This window comes from Larimichthys crocea, chromosome X (assembly GCF_000972845.2).
Source record: "Larimichthys crocea isolate SSNF chromosome X, L_crocea_2.0, whole genome shotgun sequence".
NCBI lineage: Eukaryota > Metazoa > Chordata > Actinopteri > Sciaenidae > Larimichthys > Larimichthys crocea.
This window is the reverse complement of record NC_040020.1, coordinates 10,015,540-10,035,823: the sequence shown is the minus strand read 5'-3', so window position 1 is coordinate 10,035,823 and position 20,284 is coordinate 10,015,540. Positions and strand designations below refer to the sequence as shown.

General features: G+C 45.1%; 1 protein-coding gene across 9 annotated transcripts in view; it reads right to left on the bottom strand.

Annotated features, from left to right (window-relative positions):
- Window positions 1-3,676: 3,676 nt before the first annotated feature.
- The window catches only part of adgrl3.1 (adhesion G protein-coupled receptor L3.1), an 88,968-nt gene continuing 72,360 nt past the window's right edge, over window positions 3,677-20,284 (bottom strand). For 2 of the 9 annotated variants that reach the window (XM_027282319.1, XM_019256379.2), the window contains 9 exons: window positions 19,595-19,661; window positions 17,578-17,669; window positions 13,790-13,958; window positions 12,313-12,492; window positions 11,749-11,842; window positions 9,293-9,421; window positions 7,877-7,894; window positions 6,940-7,242; window positions 3,677-5,892 (listed from right to left, as the gene is read on the bottom strand). In XM_027282319.1, the coding sequence (XP_027138120.1) occupies window positions 5,249-5,892; window positions 6,940-7,242; window positions 7,877-7,894; window positions 9,293-9,421; window positions 11,749-11,842; window positions 12,313-12,492; window positions 13,790-13,958; window positions 17,578-17,669; window positions 19,595-19,661 (1,696 nt within the window). In that variant the 3' untranslated portion in view covers window positions 3,677-5,248. The remainder of the gene's footprint in view (window positions 5,893-6,939; window positions 7,243-7,876; window positions 7,895-9,292; window positions 9,422-11,748; window positions 11,843-12,312; window positions 12,493-13,789; window positions 13,959-17,577; window positions 17,670-19,594; window positions 19,662-20,284) is intronic. The other 7 variants (XM_027282322.1, XM_027282323.1, XM_019256381.2 and 4 more) reach the window with 6 other exon arrangements.

Below are 20,284 nucleotides of genomic sequence, written 5' to 3'. Positions count from 1 at the left end.
TTCTTTCTCTCCCTTAAACCGAATCTATGATCAAAGCGGACACGAAGCGGTGAAAGGCCTCAGACACGGTGCGGAGATCATACCCAGCAAACGCTTGTGGTGGCAAGACGGCAGATAAAAAAGGTTCATATGGCGATTTTCTAAAGCGTTTGATAATTATCCTGAGACAAATATACATTTCTTTCACACGTTTCATGAAAAAGTCATCGCGGGGTCAACCACTTATGATAAGTGGCTGCTGTTATGACCATGAATTGGTTCTTTTCATATCATTACTCAGTTTTGTATCACGTCTGGAAATCTACAGCGACAGCAAAGTGAGTGCGAGGTAAGTTTTGTATAGTTGAGTGTCGTGTTGTCACAGTCATACAGAGCGGATTTAGAAATATTGAGCTCTCAACACCTGGCTACATATTAGTGTCCTGCTTAATGGACATTTCTGTGAGTGAAGACATCGTCTTTCTCAGCCGAGTGAATTGTATCCTCGCTTGGAGAACACTCGGTTGTGTGTGCAACCCAAAGTTTTGTTAGAAAACAACACACACACTCACACACACACACATGCGGCGTCTTTGCCGATGCACAAAAGTGCTGTTTTCCCTCCGGCGTGGACGCGTGTCATCTCTCAAGAAGAGCAGCACTTTTATAACCCTCACCTTGACTACGGGCGTCAATTGAAGTGTGACAAATGACGCAATCTATACACCGCCGGGAATCAGAGCGACGCTGCCTTCCAGCAGCTGAGAGCCGGAGAATGAGATGGTGGAACAAACAAAAAAAAGAAAGGGAAACCTGTGTGGACTACAGCTCATTGCGAATGTGATATTTAAAAAATCTACGTTAATGGCCATCAACAAATGAGTCAAGTGCTACTAAGGTCTTGCACCAGTCTTGCAAAGGAAGGAGTCCTCCAGCAGCACTAACAACTGAGAGCAGAGATCTGTTATATAACATCCACAATCTAGGAAGCCTTGGACTTTGACAGTGATAGGCCCGGAGCTCTGGTTTGAAAAAGGCAAACAAATGGTCTGTCTTCTGATGGGCTTGTCTTTCACCTACAGCGTACTCTCCCGGAGCTCTGACAGGACGGACTCTAGGCAGCAGTCAGTGCTAATGCCTCAATCTTGAAAGCAACAGCAGCAGAGCAGCCACACAGAACCCGAATCTTCCCATTCTTGCATCGTAAATTGCAGCCAGCGTTTCCTTCAGTGTAGAACGGATCATCCGAGAGTCCAGCAACCCTTAAAAGAAAAGGATCTGAAGGACTGGGCCCATGAGAGGATGTGCCTACTGTGATCTGTCTCAGAAATCTAACAGGTCCGCTCAGAGGCCAAACTCAAAATTCAAGTCCAACTTGCTCTGTCTGTAATAAGTCTTGCCAAGCAAGAGAGTCCCTGGTGGTCTCATCTAACATCTGCAAAATCTCTGAGAACCGTGGAGTGTGTAGTCAAGACGGAGCTCACCTCCTCTCTCTGCACGGTTAGCGGGTGGAGTGACGGAGGAAAGGAAGGAAAGGCGAACAACCAAGACCATTGGGCTGTGGCTTAGTTTCCAGAGTCGAGCGGTGTTGTTCCTTGGAGAGAAGAACAGCAGACAGCCGTCAATCCAGACTTTCCTTGTAGACAGTTGGACTGTCCCTGCAGACGGACCACCCTCCGAGATACAAACCAATATCTGGGGCACTTTGCAGAAGCACACTGTAAACTACCCTGCCTGTTGATGATACACGCTGCATTCATACTGTCAATCTCCACAAAACCAAACTCTGCTGGCCTTGCAGACGCAGACAGGAAATGGCAGAGAGCTTGCTGTATTGTGCTCATCTGCATCCGACATCGATAGCCCCGAGTCACGGAAAGAAGTAAAGCAAAACAAGCTCATCCCCGGGGCGATGCACCGCGGTAGCCTCATTTTGTCAAGTCAACCGTTTTGTCGTGCTGAAAGGACGATTAAGTACCACGAGAAGACACCCGGATATAAATAGCCATTGTGTCATTATTAGACTAAACACTGAGAAGATCAGAACGCCTCCACTGTTTCCTCCTGATTTGGGAAAAACAATTCCCGGACTGCTGCCGTTACCTCTCACTCTTAACGCTGACAAACCAACTTACTTAATTCATTCACCATTTCTAGTGCTGACTCATTTCTGCTGAGTAATTCCACCATGAACCACCTGTGAGCTTTAAAGTACCTGGACTGACTTTCATAACCTTTAGGTGACTGTAAAAATAGACACATGATCTGTAGACAACCAATGATGTGAAACTGAATCTTGTATCGTGATAGCACCTTGCAGTAAGTATCCCCCTTCCTGTCAGATGCATCATGTTGCAGCAGGTGTTTGCTCTAAAATAACTTCAGGTTTTCAAGTGCATTCATTCTCCAACAATTTCAATCCTGATGATTTTTTCTCAGTAACTCAGTTCTAGTAACTCCATTTTTTGGGGGTTTGTATAAAGACAAGTCTGACGTTTTAAGGCCACTGCACAAGAGCAACAGAAATCAGCAAAAGCTATTATCTGTTATTATTCTGAAGCCGTGATGCAACTGCCCAAAGATGATTTTCACTTGATTACCCCACAAACAGTCCCAGCTTCCTTATCGTAGCAGCTAAGTTTTGTTTATAACCTATAAAAATATGCTTTTTTTTTTAAAGTGCGTCCTACAAAACATATCGAGGCAGAGCATCGAGTGTTTCGTGATGGTTCGTGGCTCCAGTTTAAACTCTTCATATCGACACAATACCTCGAGTGACTATTAAAGGTTAGGCGCTTTCATGTCCTGCGTAGCCACTTCATCTGTGCTGTGGTTTGTCTGAAAGGAATTCATTCTCATCACCTGACCCTCGAGGTGACTCAGTCCTCCACACACACAAACACACACACACATATATAGAGCGTGTACATAGAGCCGTGACGACAGACGTCGCTTGTTTTTCACAGATTTCCAGAACGCATGCAGAGTAAAAACATTAGCATATCTACAGTGTGTAATCTCGCTAAACGGGCCCCAGAAACGCATATTTGAAGTGAAATGATGTCGGGGGGCTTAACTCCCCGTGTTTGCATTCAATTTTCACTGTAATAACTGATAACACTCAAGAGGCGAGAGAGAGAAAACCGCAAAAAAAAAAAAGAAAAAAAAGCTATGTCAGTAATTTATTTGTTGGCAAACAACTTTCACTGTTACAACAAATATTAGTTATGAGATCATTCAACTTGGAACCCATACAAAAAGAATAAATAATTAGCAATAATATTGTAATAATAATCATGATCATAATAATTTAAAAAAAACAAAAAAAAAACAAACCCAGTGCCACTTTATTTACTCGCCGCCTAAAGCCAGCTTTCCGTTTCCCTCTAAGCTTGTTTGGCTGTCTTTAAACCAATAAACAGATAAATAAATAATTTCTCTCTTGGGGGACATGGAGAGGGGGGGGCTTGTGGGATACATGTGCAAGCTACACTTCATACACTTATGAAACTTTTCTCCTAAATAAGTAAACATTGGCTTTTTCCACATTGGACAAGTGCTGCCGTGTGCAGAGTTTTTCACATCTTCAGTACACATATACGGTGTCATCATGTAATCATGGCAATTTCACAAACAGGTCCCACCCTTTATTCAAATAGTGGAAATCCTCTCTTTTTTTTTTCTCTCTTCTCTTCGTTTATTATTCTCAGCATTTCTTTTTCTGTACAACGAGATCTCGACCGGCACAGCAAGGTAACGTCAATTAAGTAGAATATTTGGCAATAAGAGAGGACGCACTTCAAATATCTGAACATCTTTCTCTTTTTTTTCTTCACGTCCTTGCACCTGAAGGAAGGAAACGAGGTGACGCTCACTTCCGGTGAAGACTTTAAAAAAAAAAAAAGCATTTCCATAGTAACCGTCTCTTTCCGCTTCATTCTCCCCCGCTTTAAATCTACACAGTGGTAAAGTATATAGTAAGAGTTGATTTGCAAAATGTAAGTGACAGTGGTGTTGCTATAAAAAGGACCAGAACGAAGAAGAAGAAGTGTGCGTGTAGGGTATATGCGTATTAATGAATGAATGAATTAAGGAGTGCTTAACTGTCTCTGTGTTCTTTAAAAAGAGTGACAGGAAAGATTGTTCCTTGCTCGTTCTGTAAGTCTACACGTGACCAGAACATATCATGACGTTTCAGAACAGTTCCACAGACAAAAGGTTTCGTAACTGAAGAGATTCAGGAATAAAAAATAAAAAGACTTGCGACATTTTTGTATCTGTATCTGTATTCTGTACAATACATAGAAACAGTTTGTGATTTCTTTAGAGTCCTTTTTCGATAACTGAAAACTTTTACAGAAGAAAGGAGCAGAAATGTTGTTTTTTTTAATCCTTTTTTTGTTTTTTTAATTCAGTCTGTCTTAATATGATCTTCCTTCCTTTGTTTTTAGTGAAATACACAGTAGCCGCAGTCACTACAACTTTGCAGGAATGTTACACCAGCCCGGACAAAGAAAACTCCAGTTTAGCAGATACGAACAGGAAGAGAAGTCAGAACATCAGCGTGATATGGGTAACAGTTCGGCCGCCCAAGTAAAACAGTTTTTGTTTTTTTTGGGTGGGATGGTCGGTAGTGAGGGCATATATATCATACATCCTCCACTTGATTGGCAGGTAGTGGGGCGGGGCCTCTTTAAGGCCAGTTTATGTAGGTGAGTTTTTAATAATCCTGCTCTACCCTCTGGAGAGGCGGAAACATTATCCCGGTACGTGTCTTTAAGAGTGAGACAGACAGACAGACAGACAGACAGACAGACAAACAGACAGGCAGCTCCTTTAAACCAGGGCTGGAGGGGGGGGTGACGCGCCCCCCTGTAGTGGTGGTAGTGGAGACTATATGCTATGATCTGCTAGAGGTCCATATTGGGGGATCTTGTAGGGCTTCGCTCAATCCAAGATTCCAAATGAAAGTAACATGTTTCGGGGTAAAATTACAGAATCCCTCCCCCTTCCTCTTCCTCTTCCTCTTCCAGATTCAAAGTTTCCGCTCTCAGTCTGCACCATTTAATGACAATACATTCAGCCCCTGCTTTTTTTCATCTGACCGGCGATACACTCGACCGCATTGTCACGAGCCGTAGTTAACGTCACATCGATCCAGCGTCGGCGGGCCAGCTCAGTCCGTCAGTCAACAACACAGAATGTTTTCATTGGAGGATTGGAAGTGTGAGAGTGAGACAGGGGAGGGATAGAAGTCTCTTGATTGGCTCTATAGACTGGTAACCAGGTGGGAAGGGTCTATGGGCGGCTCCTCGGGCGACGAATCAGACTCCTCCTTGCTGCCAGACACCATGTACCCATCGCTGCCACCACGGCCCATGTGGTAGTAGCTCTGTAGCTCGTGCAGGTGATTCCTGGAGCCCAGGTTTGGCATGCTCTTATAATAGACGTCGTCCAGCTCTGGTGCGGTGGCGCTCTTACAGGGCTGCAGCTCCCCGGAGCTGTCTTCCTCTCCATCTGTTAAACCGTTCATCTGCCCATCCGGGAGGTCCGTCAGCACCGGCATGCTGGTGTACAGCGAGTCTCTGTGGTTGGGCGAGTGCGTGTGCTCGTCGGTGTGCTCGTTGGTCAGCAGGGGGAAGAAGCTCTCGCTGGTCTCTTGGGGGATGCGGCGAGGCCGGGAGAAGCTGTGGGGCGGCGGCGGAGGCGGAGGGTGGCTGTCTGGTGGAGGAGGCCGTGGCGGCAGGAGCGGCGCGTTGGACTCCTCTCTGATTATCTCCAAACCCAGGTTCTCCTCATGAGGGAAGGCCACGGGGTTGTCCAGCACCATGGGACCATTGTCCTCCTTACCGCTGCCCACACACCCACTGACTCCGCTGCTGCTGCTGCTGCTGCTGCCTCCTGCCATGCTCCCTGAAAGACCCAGGCAGGAATAACAATATTAGCACATTTCTGCTTATTCTAACAATGAGCAGAGCTTTCGCTGCCGTGGTGACATGCGGCGACGATTTTAGCACTCCGCAGAGGAGATATGAGTGTTAACTAGTCAATATTTTCATATTAAAATTCACTACGTGTCATGTGAAAGCGTTTGCTTGTAGTGATGAACCCGCAGAGAATCATCACCTGACTCTGCACTTCCCCCCTGAGCTTCTACGGGAAGGTTTAAGCATCTTTGATCTCACTGTTTTGGCTTTCCAACCTGCAACTCTGCTGTTTTTGGTACGGCTCACCACTGCCATCAGCATCCTTTTCGGTCGCAGCAGGCAGCTGCCTTCAGCAAAAAAAAAAAACCCCAAAAAACTCCTATTGAACAACTGCAGGCGACCTGCTCAGCACCGAGCGAGCCAGACAGTGGAGGAGCCACATAGGTGCAGCTAAAAGGAGAGTGAACGACTCCAAGTACGTGTTTCTCGGGTATCTGCCGGCGACCGTACTGTAAGTTTGACAGTGTTGTGTTTCAGCTGCTCACAAGTTGCCAAAAAATTCAGTTGTTAAATCAGGAATATGTCAATCAATGTGTCAGTCTGTGCAGTTAAACCCTCTTGGTGGGTTCAGCTCTATTTATGTGCTTTGCAAGCCACCAACCAGCGGGCCACAAACCGGTACCGGTCCATGGGCCAATGTGTTATTGATTATCACAGTCTGAAAGATGTTTTATTTTGAAAATACATTTGTCTTTGTGTCACACAAGTCAAGACCAAGACATGTCAAGATGCTTGTCTCGCAAAACACCTCAAACTACCCCTCGATTGGATCGGCTTGTTGCAGAGAAACTCAGCGTAATGGTGATTTGTATTTTTAATGCACTTTATTTTTGTTTTTATGTCGGTCGTATCATATTTATCCCTCCACACCTTGAAGGCCGGTCCATTAAAATACTGTTTTGCATGATGCAAAAAGGTTCGGACAAACCGAAGCATGTGTGACTGTCTAAACCTGACATTTAAAAGCGGTCACCTCCGTTGGCCATGCTGCTGTTGACCAGCTTGTTCATCAGGTTGTGGTTGCGCTCGGTGGTGGCTCTCTCGTGGTTGTTGAGGTACGACGGGATGTAATTGGAGGTCAGCTCCTTGAGGATCTTTTTCTCCAGCGTGGTCTCCTTGTGGTTGCCGTGCGTGCCGTAGCCGCCACTGCGGTCGAGGATCTGGACGCAGTCGCTCAGGTACTCGCTGCTGGCCATGCTGTAGTTGTTGGCATGGTTACCATTGAGAGGGAGCGTATCCATAACACTGGAGTCTCTTGCGTTGTTCAGGATGCCCTCTGAGGAACAAATGTTTTTTTTTTTTTTAGAAGGGAAAAAAAAGTAACAATTATTAGGCTTGTTAAATAAAGTGGATTTCTCAGAAGAGAGATTTTAATTATTGTTTGATATCATAGAGTGAATTGAGGATTAAAAAAAAAAAGTAGCAATGATAATTTTCTTGGAAGGAAAAATGCTTCGAGCGTCCATAATTCATTTAAGAGAAACCTCAGAAGTGTTTCTCTCAATTACTGCCAGCACTACAGCACAACACAAAAAGATGCGTTAAAGAGTTCCACTGCAAAATAAAATAAATGTTTTCCAGTGACACTTAAAGTTATTACGCTGCGAGTCAAACCCAGCGCGATTAAATGTCAGTTTGCACATCTGATCAACAATATTTCAGATTTAATGCTAATGCTTTTTTTTATATGACAGATGCGTCACGCTGAGGGAAAGAATCTTTCCTAAAAGAAACAAATAAGACAGCTGCCTTACACGCACTGACTAATGATTCGGCTTCAGCGTGGCTGACAGCCAGACAAAAAAAAATCTACTGTTTGGATGTGGATCGGACAGAGAGCTTTTGGAAGCAAGAAAAGAGAGAAGAAAGTCGATGTTATTGAAGTAGTTGAGTATTAATTGAGCCCATACTTGTGTCTCGGTAAGGTGCTGATGGACAGCATGAGGGGGGAAAAAGAGAGAAAGAGAAAAACACGAGTTCATACATGGAGAACACTTTGATACAGAATCAACAGTTGCACATTCATTTGGAGGCGTGATGACAAAAAAAAAAAAGTTTAACAATGAAACCGCGTCACAGTTTTCAAGGCCTCATTGTTAAACATAAAAACCTTGCACAGTTACTAAAACAAGCAACACACACACACACACACACACACACACACACACACAAGTCATGACTGACACACACAGAACGACATCTAAAACCAAGCATGCACTGTAAAAACACAAACCAGGACCGATAATTCATGGCTCCCAAGCAGCTTATGAAAGATACGTCGCACGCATCTGCAGCGTACGGTAAATCAGCGTGCGCTCTTGTTGTTGCTGTTTTCGATAAATTGTCGACAGGATTTCCTCCGTGAGAGCGTCCGGTGGGTGAGAGACTGTTGCAGCTAGGGATGGGAATTGATAAGATTTTTACGATTCCGATTTCATTATCGATTCTGCTTAACGATTCGATTCTTTATCGATTCTGCTTAACGATTCGATTCTTTATCGATTCTCATTTGGCAGTCTACCAGCCTCTGAGCCAGCCAGACTCTCTCTCTCGTCATGGTCATCTTCTAAATGTAATGCAGAAGGCATTCGTTTAATGTTAACTGTTACAGCATGTTTTACAAAGCAGCACATCGCGCTTACATGGTAGGCAGTGTGTTATTTACCTTCCGTAGTAACCACAGAGGTGGTCATAGCCTGGCTGCTGCCGCTACTGATAGATTGGGATTCATCTCCAGTCCGGAGCGTGTCAAAAACACAACATTCATTTAAAAATATTGCATGTTGTGTGCGCAAATGTTTCTGCATGTTCTTCGTGTTCCCTCTTGACGCTGTTATCTCCACTTTTCGAGCTGTTGACGTCTGTTTTTGGTGAAATGCAGCCAAACTTTGGAGCGTTTGAACCGAGTGGGTGACATTGTTTACTACTGATTGCACTGCACGTGCGAAACTTGCGTGAGTTACGTGGCGTAATTAGTCGTGCTTGCTGGAATCGAGTGTGCGTAACTTCTCGCTGTGGTGGTGGGTAGTTACGTGGCGTAATAAGTCGTGCTTGCTGGAATCGATAAGAGAATCGTTAGATAAACTGCCAAACGATTCCAAGAACCGGTTCTCGATTCCCATCCCTAGTTGCAGCGTGATTGATCGCCTCACTTGGGAGCCATAATAAGGCCAGATCAGAGATGCAGCTAAAGTCACAATCACAACAGCAAACATTTACAACAAAAAAATGGAACAAGCATGCAAAATAAATGGAATACAGTGGAAATAAATAACTCTGAGCTAACATTACAGACGTATGTTTGAGAATAGGAACATCAGGCACACCTTGGGTGTTGTACATGCCCACGGCCGGGTTGTTATAGACTGCCGAGTCCCCCAGGAGAGTGTTATAAGGATTGTTAGTACCATGGGGACGAAGGAGAGCATTAGTTATAAGATGATTAGCCATGGCTCCTGGTACAGGCAGATAGAGAGAGAAAGAGAGAGAGAGACAAGTGGAGAGAGAAAAAGAAGAGAGAGAGAGAGAGAAGCACTCGAGGAAAATAAAAAGAAAAAAAGGCAGAGACAGACAGAAGGAGAGAGAGAGCATGTAGCCGCCGCAGAGTGGAGGTAAGCGAGGAGGAGAGGAAGAGGAAGAGAGATGGAAAGTGAGTGTGTGGAAGAAAGAGGGAGAGAAGAGGACAAGTAAATCAAACGAGCAAACATAGTTTGAGGTGAAAGCCGAGAGGAGAAAAGAAAAAAAAAAAAGCTTGACAAGTCATTCTCGCAGCCATCGCACACAGGCCGAGGGAGGGAGGGAGGGGACGAGAGACAGACAGAGAGAGAGAGAGAGAGAGAGAGAGAGAGAGAGAGAGAGAGAGGAGCATAGCTTGGAGAGGATTGTTGCTGCAGTTCAATACGCCTGAGCAGAGCGGCATGACTACAAGATAGTTAATGGACAAAAAGGGTGGGCGGCGAGGAAAGTGTGTCCTCGCTGCGATTTCTTCTGCAGGTGTGAGACACATCACGTACACGTAACGGCAGAAAAACACGAGACGAGCGACCGCGGAGGCTCCGGTGTGTTCATCCTCCATCCTACAGAGCTTCAAAACACGACATGCACATTTTTTTTATTACATTACGTGTCTTATTTACATCTAATGTTTTAGGAAATGACGGCTCAGTTCACAGTTATTATCGGAGGAAGGTTTTAGGAAATGACGGCTCAGTTCACAGTTATTATCGGAGGAAGGCCTGCAGCCTGAATCTTAGCCGACGGAATAAAGTTCCAGGTAGAATAAATGAGAAAGAATGGAGAGAGGGGAATACTGATGATTCTCTGGTTAATATATATAAATATATATATACTCCAGTATAGTGAACAATGCACAAAATAAAGTGCAACAATTTAAATAGACTTCCAAGTCATTCTCTCTTCAAATCTCGGGTCAGTCCTCCGCCAATTTATTCCACCCGACCTTTTTCACTGAGCCACGGCGTGCAGTCGTTTCAAATCTACGGGCTAAGTAGCTCTCTGCACCACACTTTAAAGTGTGTGTGTGTGAGAGAGGGAGGAGGTGATGGAGCAGGAGCAGGAGCAGGAGGAGGAGGAGGTGGCGGTGGGGTGTCTTAAGCCCTGCCTCACTAAGTGTGTGATAATTCAGGCGCTGACACACACCGTGTCTGCTTTAGCATCAATCTGTCATGCTAACAGCTTATTAGTGGCCTGAAGGAAGTGAGGGCCACACCTCGACTTAGAGACTAACAAATGGCAGTGTGTGTGTGTGTGTGTGTGTGTGTGTGTGTGTGTGTGTGTCAAAATGTCTGGCCATTTCGGTGTCTATGTCCTCATTACCCTCGCCCTGAGACAGCTGCGCTCATGGAATCCATTCTTATGGCGGCTTGCTCTGGAGGGACGGCGACAGACAGCTCAGAATCCAGCGGGGACACAGTGAACTGAGCATGACGCTCATTTAAAAGCAGAGAAACTGGAGCAGCCTTCACGTAACGAGAGGCTGAACACACTTTCTCAGGTTGGAAAACACGTCGCATCACCAGCGCCGCGGTGTAAACACTCGCGGTGCATTATGGAAGCTGTGACTGCACCTAAAAGATCTATTATTTAATCCAATGCTGCATAACTTATCATATAATCAGAATAAAGTAGCCATCGCCTTCCCCTTCTCTCCAAACTCAACCGGTCGCGGCAGATGGCCGCCCACCACGAGCTCCTTTTGAGGTTTTCTGCCTCTTAAAGGAAGTTTGACGCCGGTGTTGTTGCCAGGCGCTTGCTCATGGTGGGGATTGTTAGGTCTCTGTAAATAATATCATAAAGAGCAGACCTGCACGCGATTGGAAGCGACTTCTCTCGCGATTTGGCGGCGCGTCGATGAAAAGCTCAGGACCTGCAGACGTGCTTCAGCTTCACGGATTTATCGCCCGCGGCTGCTTCAAAGGACGACGATCATCTGAGGAGGTACAGAAGCCCGAATGCAGCTCTGCGCCGTGCGGATTCATAATGGGGCCACAAACCTGGCTGATGTTTCAGTTTTGACAAGCGTCTGCGCATATCTCTCCCTCCTGTAATGTCATCCTTTGAAGCAGGGAAGAAGCAGTGAGTGATATTTACTCTCTATTCGGCTAATCTTCCTCCTCGACGAGAACACAGAACCATTATCAGAAGTTTGGACTCCTACCACTTTACTAAATGACAGCGTGTGCCGCCCGAGCCTCCCCGCTATTAATAAGGCAGATATGGTGACAGTGATGAGGATGCAAATGGGTAGGTGTCCCGTGGTTACCTCTGTTGAGCGTGGCAGAGCTGTTGATGTCTCCAGTGATGAAGGAAGACTCCTGTTTCCTCACGGTGTCGTTCCACATCCGCCTGATGCGACTCTGTACACGGGAGAGAGGAAGAGAGGAAGCGGGAGAGGGGAAGAATGAGGGAGAGGTGGTACGGGCAAAGACACGGAGGAGTTTGCAGGAATGACGGGGAGGAGGAATGAAGGGAAGGAATAGGAACAAGTCCAGGGAGGGAGGGGAAGAAATATGGTAAGAAACGTAACATATGGGGGCACGATGTGCAAAAGAAGGGCAAATTAGTGCAGGAGAGGCAGTAAAGGAAAAAGCAAAGCGACGACCAGCGAGGGAAGAACAGGTGGGGAGAAATAATCACCCGTCAGTGCCGTTCATTCTCCATCTACCTCCATGTCAGCATCAATGTGTCAAGGTGGAAGTCAGGGTTTCAACGTTCAATCAGCGCATACTGTACTCTGACTCAATCAGCGTCTCGCCACCACCAACTCTAAATTAAAGTTGAAAGTGATGGAGCGATAAAAAACCCTCATGGCGTGCTCCGGCCTCACCTGAGAGTCTGCTGTGCTGTAGCGTCCGGGTGTGCAGGCAGGTAAGCTCACCTGTGAGCCCGTGGAGTAGCGGCCGGGTGTCCGCGACGTGGTCGTCTTGCTGGAGGAGGAGATGGACGTCTCCACGCTCTTGCCGCTGCAGCAGTGGGTGCGCAGGCATTTGCCGTACTCTTTACGCACCTGGAGCGGAGAGAGAAGCGGAGACTGAGACCGAAGCATATTTTTAAGATGACAGACTGTAAAGGACTTAATTCGATATATCGTCCCCAGTTAACTTCTTCTTTTAGTCAAATTCCGTATGCTTCATAAAAATTTAGACATTAACGGATTAACTTCATAAACTTTCGCCTCCTCCCCCATCAGCATCCAACCAAATGTTATTACCGCCACGTATCCGTCTGAAATGGACATATTCCTTCGGGAGACATACGATGCACTTGCACACACAGAACATCTGCATTTAGATCCCAATCAAGTTAGAACAAATAGAAGTGTAATTGCTTTTTAACAAGCTTGTTGGACTGCCAGTCGTGTATTGCCACATGCTCTGTTTGAACAGCTGTGTCGGTGAGTTGCTCCCATGCATCTTGGGAGAAACCGTGTTGGGCCGCGGCCAAAGAAAACCTTCAGCGCTGTTCTGAGGACACATCTCTCAGGATACCCGATCCCATGACCTAACACATACCTAAGCACGGCGTGCACACACTCACACACACACACACACACACACACAGCGCTTGTTTAGTGGTCGTACATTTAAAAAACTCTCTGTGGAACCGCAGCCAGAGCAGAGTATTAAGCATTTGATGAATTTCTCTTTCCATATCATACTCCTCTTCTCTACTCCCAGGCACTGACAGTGTGTGGGAGACTCTGTAAAAATATCCCGGGATGTGTAGGCTCCCCCTGGAAGCCATCATGTAATGCAAATATATATATATATAAAGAAAGTGGAACATATGTAATCACAAATGCCTTTAATCCTTCAAGGCCAAAACATATAAAGGAGGTCATCTCGGGGGAGAGAGAGATTGATGCATTAAATCATCAGAGTGTGTCCGTAACCACGACATCAAAACACACACATAGATTTCCTCGGCGTGCGTCCAGACTTTAAAACAATTACAGCTAAATATTATCCAAGTTTCGAACAAGCTATTTCAGGCCTGATGACCCTGCCCGAGGATGATATATATGTATATTTAAAAAAAAAAGTCTCTTCTGCCGGGGGGGGACAGAAACCTTGTAAAACTAGCAGCTCAGTTTGTTACCTGCTGCCACGAGGCAAGACAGACAGCGAGAGGACGAGAGGAAGGGTTACCCAGTGACCAATCAAACCTGTGACAGCTCTGCAGATATTTCTGGTGTACCTGCTGATCAATGCCAGCATGCATGTGTGTGTGTGTGAGTGTGTTTGTCCGTCACTGCCTGCCTTGTCTATTTCTGTCTGTCTTTCTTTCAATTTGTCTCCCCTCACCTTCTTCTGCAGTATGCAGTGAAAGATGAAGATGAACATGCCCTGCAGGGAGTTGAAGATGGTGAAGAGGTAGGCCATGATGACCGTGCTCTCGTTGATGTACATGAGGCCGAAAGCCCAGGTCAGGCCCAGCAGACACAGCAGGGCTATGGCTCCGATCACCCAAGACCTGCAAGGAGGAGGAGGAGAAGAAATGCTTAATCACTGTTTGCTATGTCACATAATACGTAATGTATTATAAAGTTTCATTAAGCAGGATAACACGAGAGGTTTGTCTCTTTGGCCGGGATCAGAAAAAAGCTATTCAGCCGAGTTTGATGCATGTGGGACCGTGAGGCGGGAGAACGGGGTTAGAGAGGGTTCATCTGAAATCCCAACGCTGTGGGAGTGGGATGGAGAAAACAGTGGGATTTCGGCCAGAAAAGAGTTATACTCTTACGAAAAGGGTGAGAGAAGCGAGAGCGCAGAGTGGATTTGCTCATTTATTTGCCGTCTCAGGAGACGGAGGGGGAAGTTAGAAGCTATCTGACGGCAGTTAGTCTCCAGAAAGTCAAGCAAGTCGAGACTTTTTATTCCAAAGTTACATCCAAACTCCATCACTCACTCACTCACTCGTGCACGAGTGTTTAAAGGCAGTTTTCGCAGACAAAAGCGGGCGCTGAAGTCTGTTAGTGCAATTGTGACTATAACAATTTAATGGAATTTGATCTAGTAAAAGTTTTTCGGTGGAGGCCGTGAACCTCCATTTCAAATAAAGCCCGTGCGGGAGTGAGTCATAAAGGCCGAATGTCAGAGGAAGCCGGTCGTGTGGAGGCATGTGTACGCGCCGTGAGCCCTCCCCTGGGCGTCCATGTGAGTGGCTCCGCCGGGCAGTAAGTAGACGGACATTACAGCCATTATAAATGACATTTCCCACTAAAAGGTCACAGTTTTTCGGAGGGGGTTTGACGCAGCCGCGAAGATGGCTGTTAATTTGATTGGCTGGCTGGGCGGTGATCACCTCTCGCGGAGACAAAGAAATGGGGTAAGGGGAACGAGGGGGGAGATATTAGGAGAGTCAGGAGGAAGGAAGGGAGAAAGAGGAGGCGAGTAAGTGAGTGAGACCGAGGTGATTGATTGGATGTTGCCCTCTGTGGCACCATTCAGGCGAGACAGAACCTCCAATAAAGCTCGTCTGACGACCCTCTTCAATAAAGGGTACACTCATCCCTCTCTCTTTTCCATCCCTCCATTCCAACTCTTCCTCCAGTGCTCCCTCGAGTCATGGATTTCTCTCAGCTCAGTTTCCCCTCATTCACATCTCTCACCATTATAATATTTCAATAGCGCATTAGTGTATAGGTCACGGGAGCTCACAAATCACACACACACACACACACAACAAGTAATCCATTTTACAAGGCAGGTTAACGGTTAATTCAGGGACACGCACGGACTCTAGTCTACGGACAAATAGGACAACAAGCAAACCAATCAGAATGTCTTGAAGGAAAGACGGAAGGCATCCTGATTGGAGGGCGGCCTTACCGGAGCCAATCCACAACAAAGACAACTTGTGATGGCTTTGAGTTAGAGAGACAAAGAAAACAAAAAGGAAGGAGAAATAATAAGACAAAAAAAAAAAGGGCACGATGGTGATTAACAAGTCAGTGAAGCACTATGAGACACGACTAATGAAGTGAAATAGATTAAAATCTGTTCAGTGTGCTCGGAAAGTCATTAAAAAAGGAAACAAAAAATAATAAAAAGCATCATATTCTCCATCGTTCTTTGATTTCCATCTCTCATTGATTACATTCTGCAGAGCGCTGAATCAGACATCAGCTGGTCTCTTCTCTTATTTCCTCACTTGAAGTCCTCCTTAAAGCCGCCGCCATAAAAAGATCCTACTGGCAGCAATGCTTAAACGATAAATCAAAAGAGCGAGCCCCGATTTTTTTTATTTTTTTGGTGTTTTTTACATTCTAAATTCGGAGCCGCGCCTCGCTCTGTAAGGCGTCGAGCTGCGAGCCACGGCATATTGTTTGAATTAGACCGAAGCCTTTTGTGTCTCGAGCCGCGCTGCAACGAGAAAATAACACAATCCTGATTAGTTAGCTTAGCAGAGAGAGAGAGAGAGATTTCAGTGTTCGCTGGAAATGAAGTCATATTTCACTGATATTCTCCGAGGCTGATATGAGCAATAAAAGACATGAATGGAAATAACAGCAATTCATCAAGAGGCGTCTTGAAATGATGTAAGACGACGGGGGGGAAATGTGCTTCACGTGCGAACACACAAAAGAAAAGAAAAGAGGCGGATGGACATGTTCGACATTTGGTGCCGAGCGTTTGAAGAGAAGACGGACTCGCTCTCAGATCTGCAGGATCAATGTGGAGCCAGCTAAGCTTAGCTTAGCATGACTGGAAACTGTTTTTATTGCGTTGCATAAAGGTTCTACGAGTTGCATTCTGCAGTGCAACGATGAATGAATAAACAATGATGAATAAATCAACCATGAATAAAAACAATCTGCAGCGTTACAGGAGGTTTTCTCCAGTGGCTGATAAATAATTCCCCCTTGTCTTTCAGTCTTTAAAGGTCCAGTGTGCGGGATTTAAGCCTCTTCCACGCAGTGTTAATTTTGTCACCCATTTTCTAATTTAGTCTTAGTCTTGTGTCAAAGTTTATTCTTAGTCTGAGTCACTTTTAAATCATTTTTGTTCATCATATTTTAGTCGACTAAAAGTCTCAAAGTTTTAGTCAAAACATTTGAGTCTTTTTATTTTTATTTCAGGAATATTTTTTTGGTTTATTAATTCCAGTTCACTTGTGTTCCACAGCTAACATCGATTAAATGTCTTGATCGAATTGAATTGAATGAATTTTCAGGTTGGTGGTATTTTTATTTTTACCAGCAATTTTCTTCCTGCACATATTCCCAGACTTTTTCTCTGCTTCTAAATAATAAAAATGGGACCACACGTCCAGTCTCTTTCCTGTTTGTTTCCAAGCCACAGGTGTGAGAGCAGCAAGAGGATTCAAACGTGTGGCCGTGACGTTGCTACAGTAAAAGAAGTGCTGGCACAAACACGACAGCAGGACTGGATGCTGCTTTGTTTCTTATATAGTCGACGAAAACAAGCAGGACGTTTTTGTTCTTGCATGACATTTTCGTCTTGTTTTTATTCGTCAACAAAAACGCACATTGGCACATTTTTCGTCAGTGTTTTCAGAACATTGTATCGTCTCGTCTTAGTCGAGGGAAAAAAGGCTCGTTGACGAACATATTTCATCTGACGAAATTAACACTGCTCCCACGCCTCACCCTCTTCTACCAGGAAAAACTGTGGCGTTGAAATTCACATTAAAAGCAAAAGGCCATATCCAGATCAGTGTTTGGTTTGTCTGCTCTGGGCTACTGTACAAAAATGAACGACTCCGTGGAAGAGGACCCGCTCTCACTGTGGATACAAAGGGCTTATTTTAAGACGAGAACAGGTGATTACACACTAATGAAAACACACTAATGAATATTTTTACTTCTAAATCTTACGCACTGGACCTTTATGCTAAGCTCAGCTGACCGGCTCCGGCTACATTTTAAACATTTTCAACACACAGACATGAGAGTGCTATCAATCGTCTCATTTAACACCCTGCAAGGAAACAAGTATTTCACCAAATGTTGAATTATTCCCGGAATCCACACACACACACACACACACACACACACACAGGCATGCATGATCACACCCCGCTCTCGAATCCAGGCGGCGACTTCACGCATGTGCGCACATGTACTTACTTGATGTTGTCCAGACATCCGGAGTCTGGTTTGAGAATCGCCGTGTGATGGAACATCTTATAAAGAGCAATACCGAGGAAGATTACATTGAGCTGAAACACACACACACACACACACACACACACGTACACAAGTTAATATTCTGCAGCAACGAGCCTAATTAAAGACACAATGTCACCACAACAATTCACTCACACACAGTGCATATCATTTCATTTTCCCCTTCCAGGCAGTAATTGGCTTGGGGGACACAGTATCAGCCCACAATCAACAGCCCTTTATGTGCTCGAATACAGCGGCTCGAGCATCAGGGAAAATACAGCACTCATTAAATCCATTGAGGATCGTTGTTACAATAGAAATCCGCCGTCTACTCGATTGGCCCCTTTAATGCACAGATAGGGTGGTTTAATAATGACTGTCTGGACTGGTGTGCGGGCTCTCGTAGGCTGTATATGTTACCGATGGGCACGCGGAGTCATAACATAGTAGTCCCAACTGTACCACCTCCAGTTACTGCCCCAGTTAGATCAGTGAGAGCCCGCCTGACATTTCTTAAATGAGTACAGAGCGTCAGCGTGCACGCCGACTTCCGCCTAATTGAGAACATCATTCTTTCCAAATGCTGCCTAGTTATCTCACTCTATTCACTGGTTTGAGGTCTAATGACTGTACCTGCTCCTCAAAACAGTTTTCTCACTGATGACACATCATTCTTCGACACAGTTCATTGACTGTGTTCCCCTTTTCTTTTTTTTTTTAAAGTGTAATTGGTTCTGCTTTGTGATACGGTGGCGAGCGCGGCGCCTCGGATCAACAAATAATAAGAGCACAAACAGAAGTTTGTCGAGTTTGTTTGAGCGGTTTGTTCTGAGATTTACAGCTTGTTGGAACCTCCGCCGTGGCCGTCAAGTGAAACCAACGCTGGCTGGCTACAGAACGAGTCAGTCTCCATAAGTCCCCATGTTAGACAGCAAAAATAAACATGTTTACAGCCTGGTACAAAAAACAGTTTTGGTCTCTGTAGCTAATTTCCCCGTTCATGACAACTGTACTGAGGGTGAATTTATATACTTTTGTTGTTTTGAGGATTTTTTTTAGTGTAATTTTGCTTTTTTTTACAGCGTACTGTACAGTATGAACGCGCATTGTGTTCGGCGTCCTGATTGGCTAAGGGAGTACTGTAAAATGCGTTCGGCTACCCAGATTTACATACAAATTTAAAGAGGCACCGTCAGAGGAACTGTGAAATACGCGTGAGTTACTCGTAATAATTTCTTATGTGTCAAACCTCGTAGATTGATCATTAAAATTAAATGTGTCAAAAATGTTTGGGCTTGAAAACAGGTTTTGATCTTTGGTTTCATTTACTAATACAGTATTGTCTTATTTTTGTCAAATCTGTGAAAGTTTGAACTTTGAGAGTTTAAATAAGAGAGAAATGTTAATGCCTGTCTAAGAAAAGTGTATAAAAGTGTGTGGTTAGGGGTTTTACGGCCTTAAAACATGTAGAATAATTGTAAAAAATAAAGCGGATTACTTCGGATTTCGTTTATTGTGGGTTATTTTTAGAATGTATTAATGAGGGACCACTGTACAACTCACCTGTTCAGGTTATATTAAGGCTTAAAGTTATGCAGGATTAACAGCATGGACGCTTTGATTGACGAGTGGGTGCCGTTACAGGTGGCTTCATTCAGCTCCAATCGGGCTTTTGGATCAGCTAGGGAGGCGACCATAACCTGTGAGTGACGTCACGGAGACCACCTCCGTTCTATGTTTGGAACATGTGGCCACTTGTGAGTAAATCCACGAGGGGGAATTATTAAACCGACACATAAAGTTCCTCCTGCTTCCACTCACAGCGCTGAGGAGCGCAGGCAAACCTTCAAACCTTTGTGGGAGATTAATGAACGTCTTAATGTGACCTGTCGTTGATGCGCGAACACGTAGCAGCCGGGCTACGTCAAGAGTGTGTGTGTGTGAGCATGCATGTGTGTATATATATATATCTCACCATAATTATGAGAGTGGCAGGGCCTATGAAGCTCCAGATAAAGTATGTGTCCAGTCGCAGCCAGCACCTAGAGAGACAGAGAGAGAGAGAGAGAGAGAGACATCATGCATGAGAAACAGAGAGAAGAAGAAATGCACAGGGATTAAAAACATGTTCCAGTCTCAGATGGATGTAGGGTAGGAAGGATTTACCATCAGCAGACAGGGCATGCATCATAGTTACACACACACACACACACACACACAAAAAGCAGAACATTACATGACGTACAGTAAATCAAACGCATCCTGATGGAGGGAGGACAAAAGGAATGGAGGAGGAGCGAGGGTGAAAAAGTGAGAGCGATGAAGAACAGTGAGAAAAGTGTTGCAGGTTGAAGGAAACAGACTACACACACACCTCGAACATACATCACACACAGAGGGGGGGCAGACAGCGACCTGTGATAAATAAACCTTTACCTCCCCCTCAGGGTGCAGATATATGACGCAGATCCCGCGGTCACGAAAATATGACATGGCTGCGTTCATTTGAATACTGAGTTATGGATGCAGCCCTCATACCGAGCTATTTATGGAGTCTGGGAATGGCTGCGGTGAGGTTAAAGGAGAGAGGAGGGACACACACACACACACATATATATAATACACACATTCACATTCAGAGACAGGAGACATGCATGAACACACA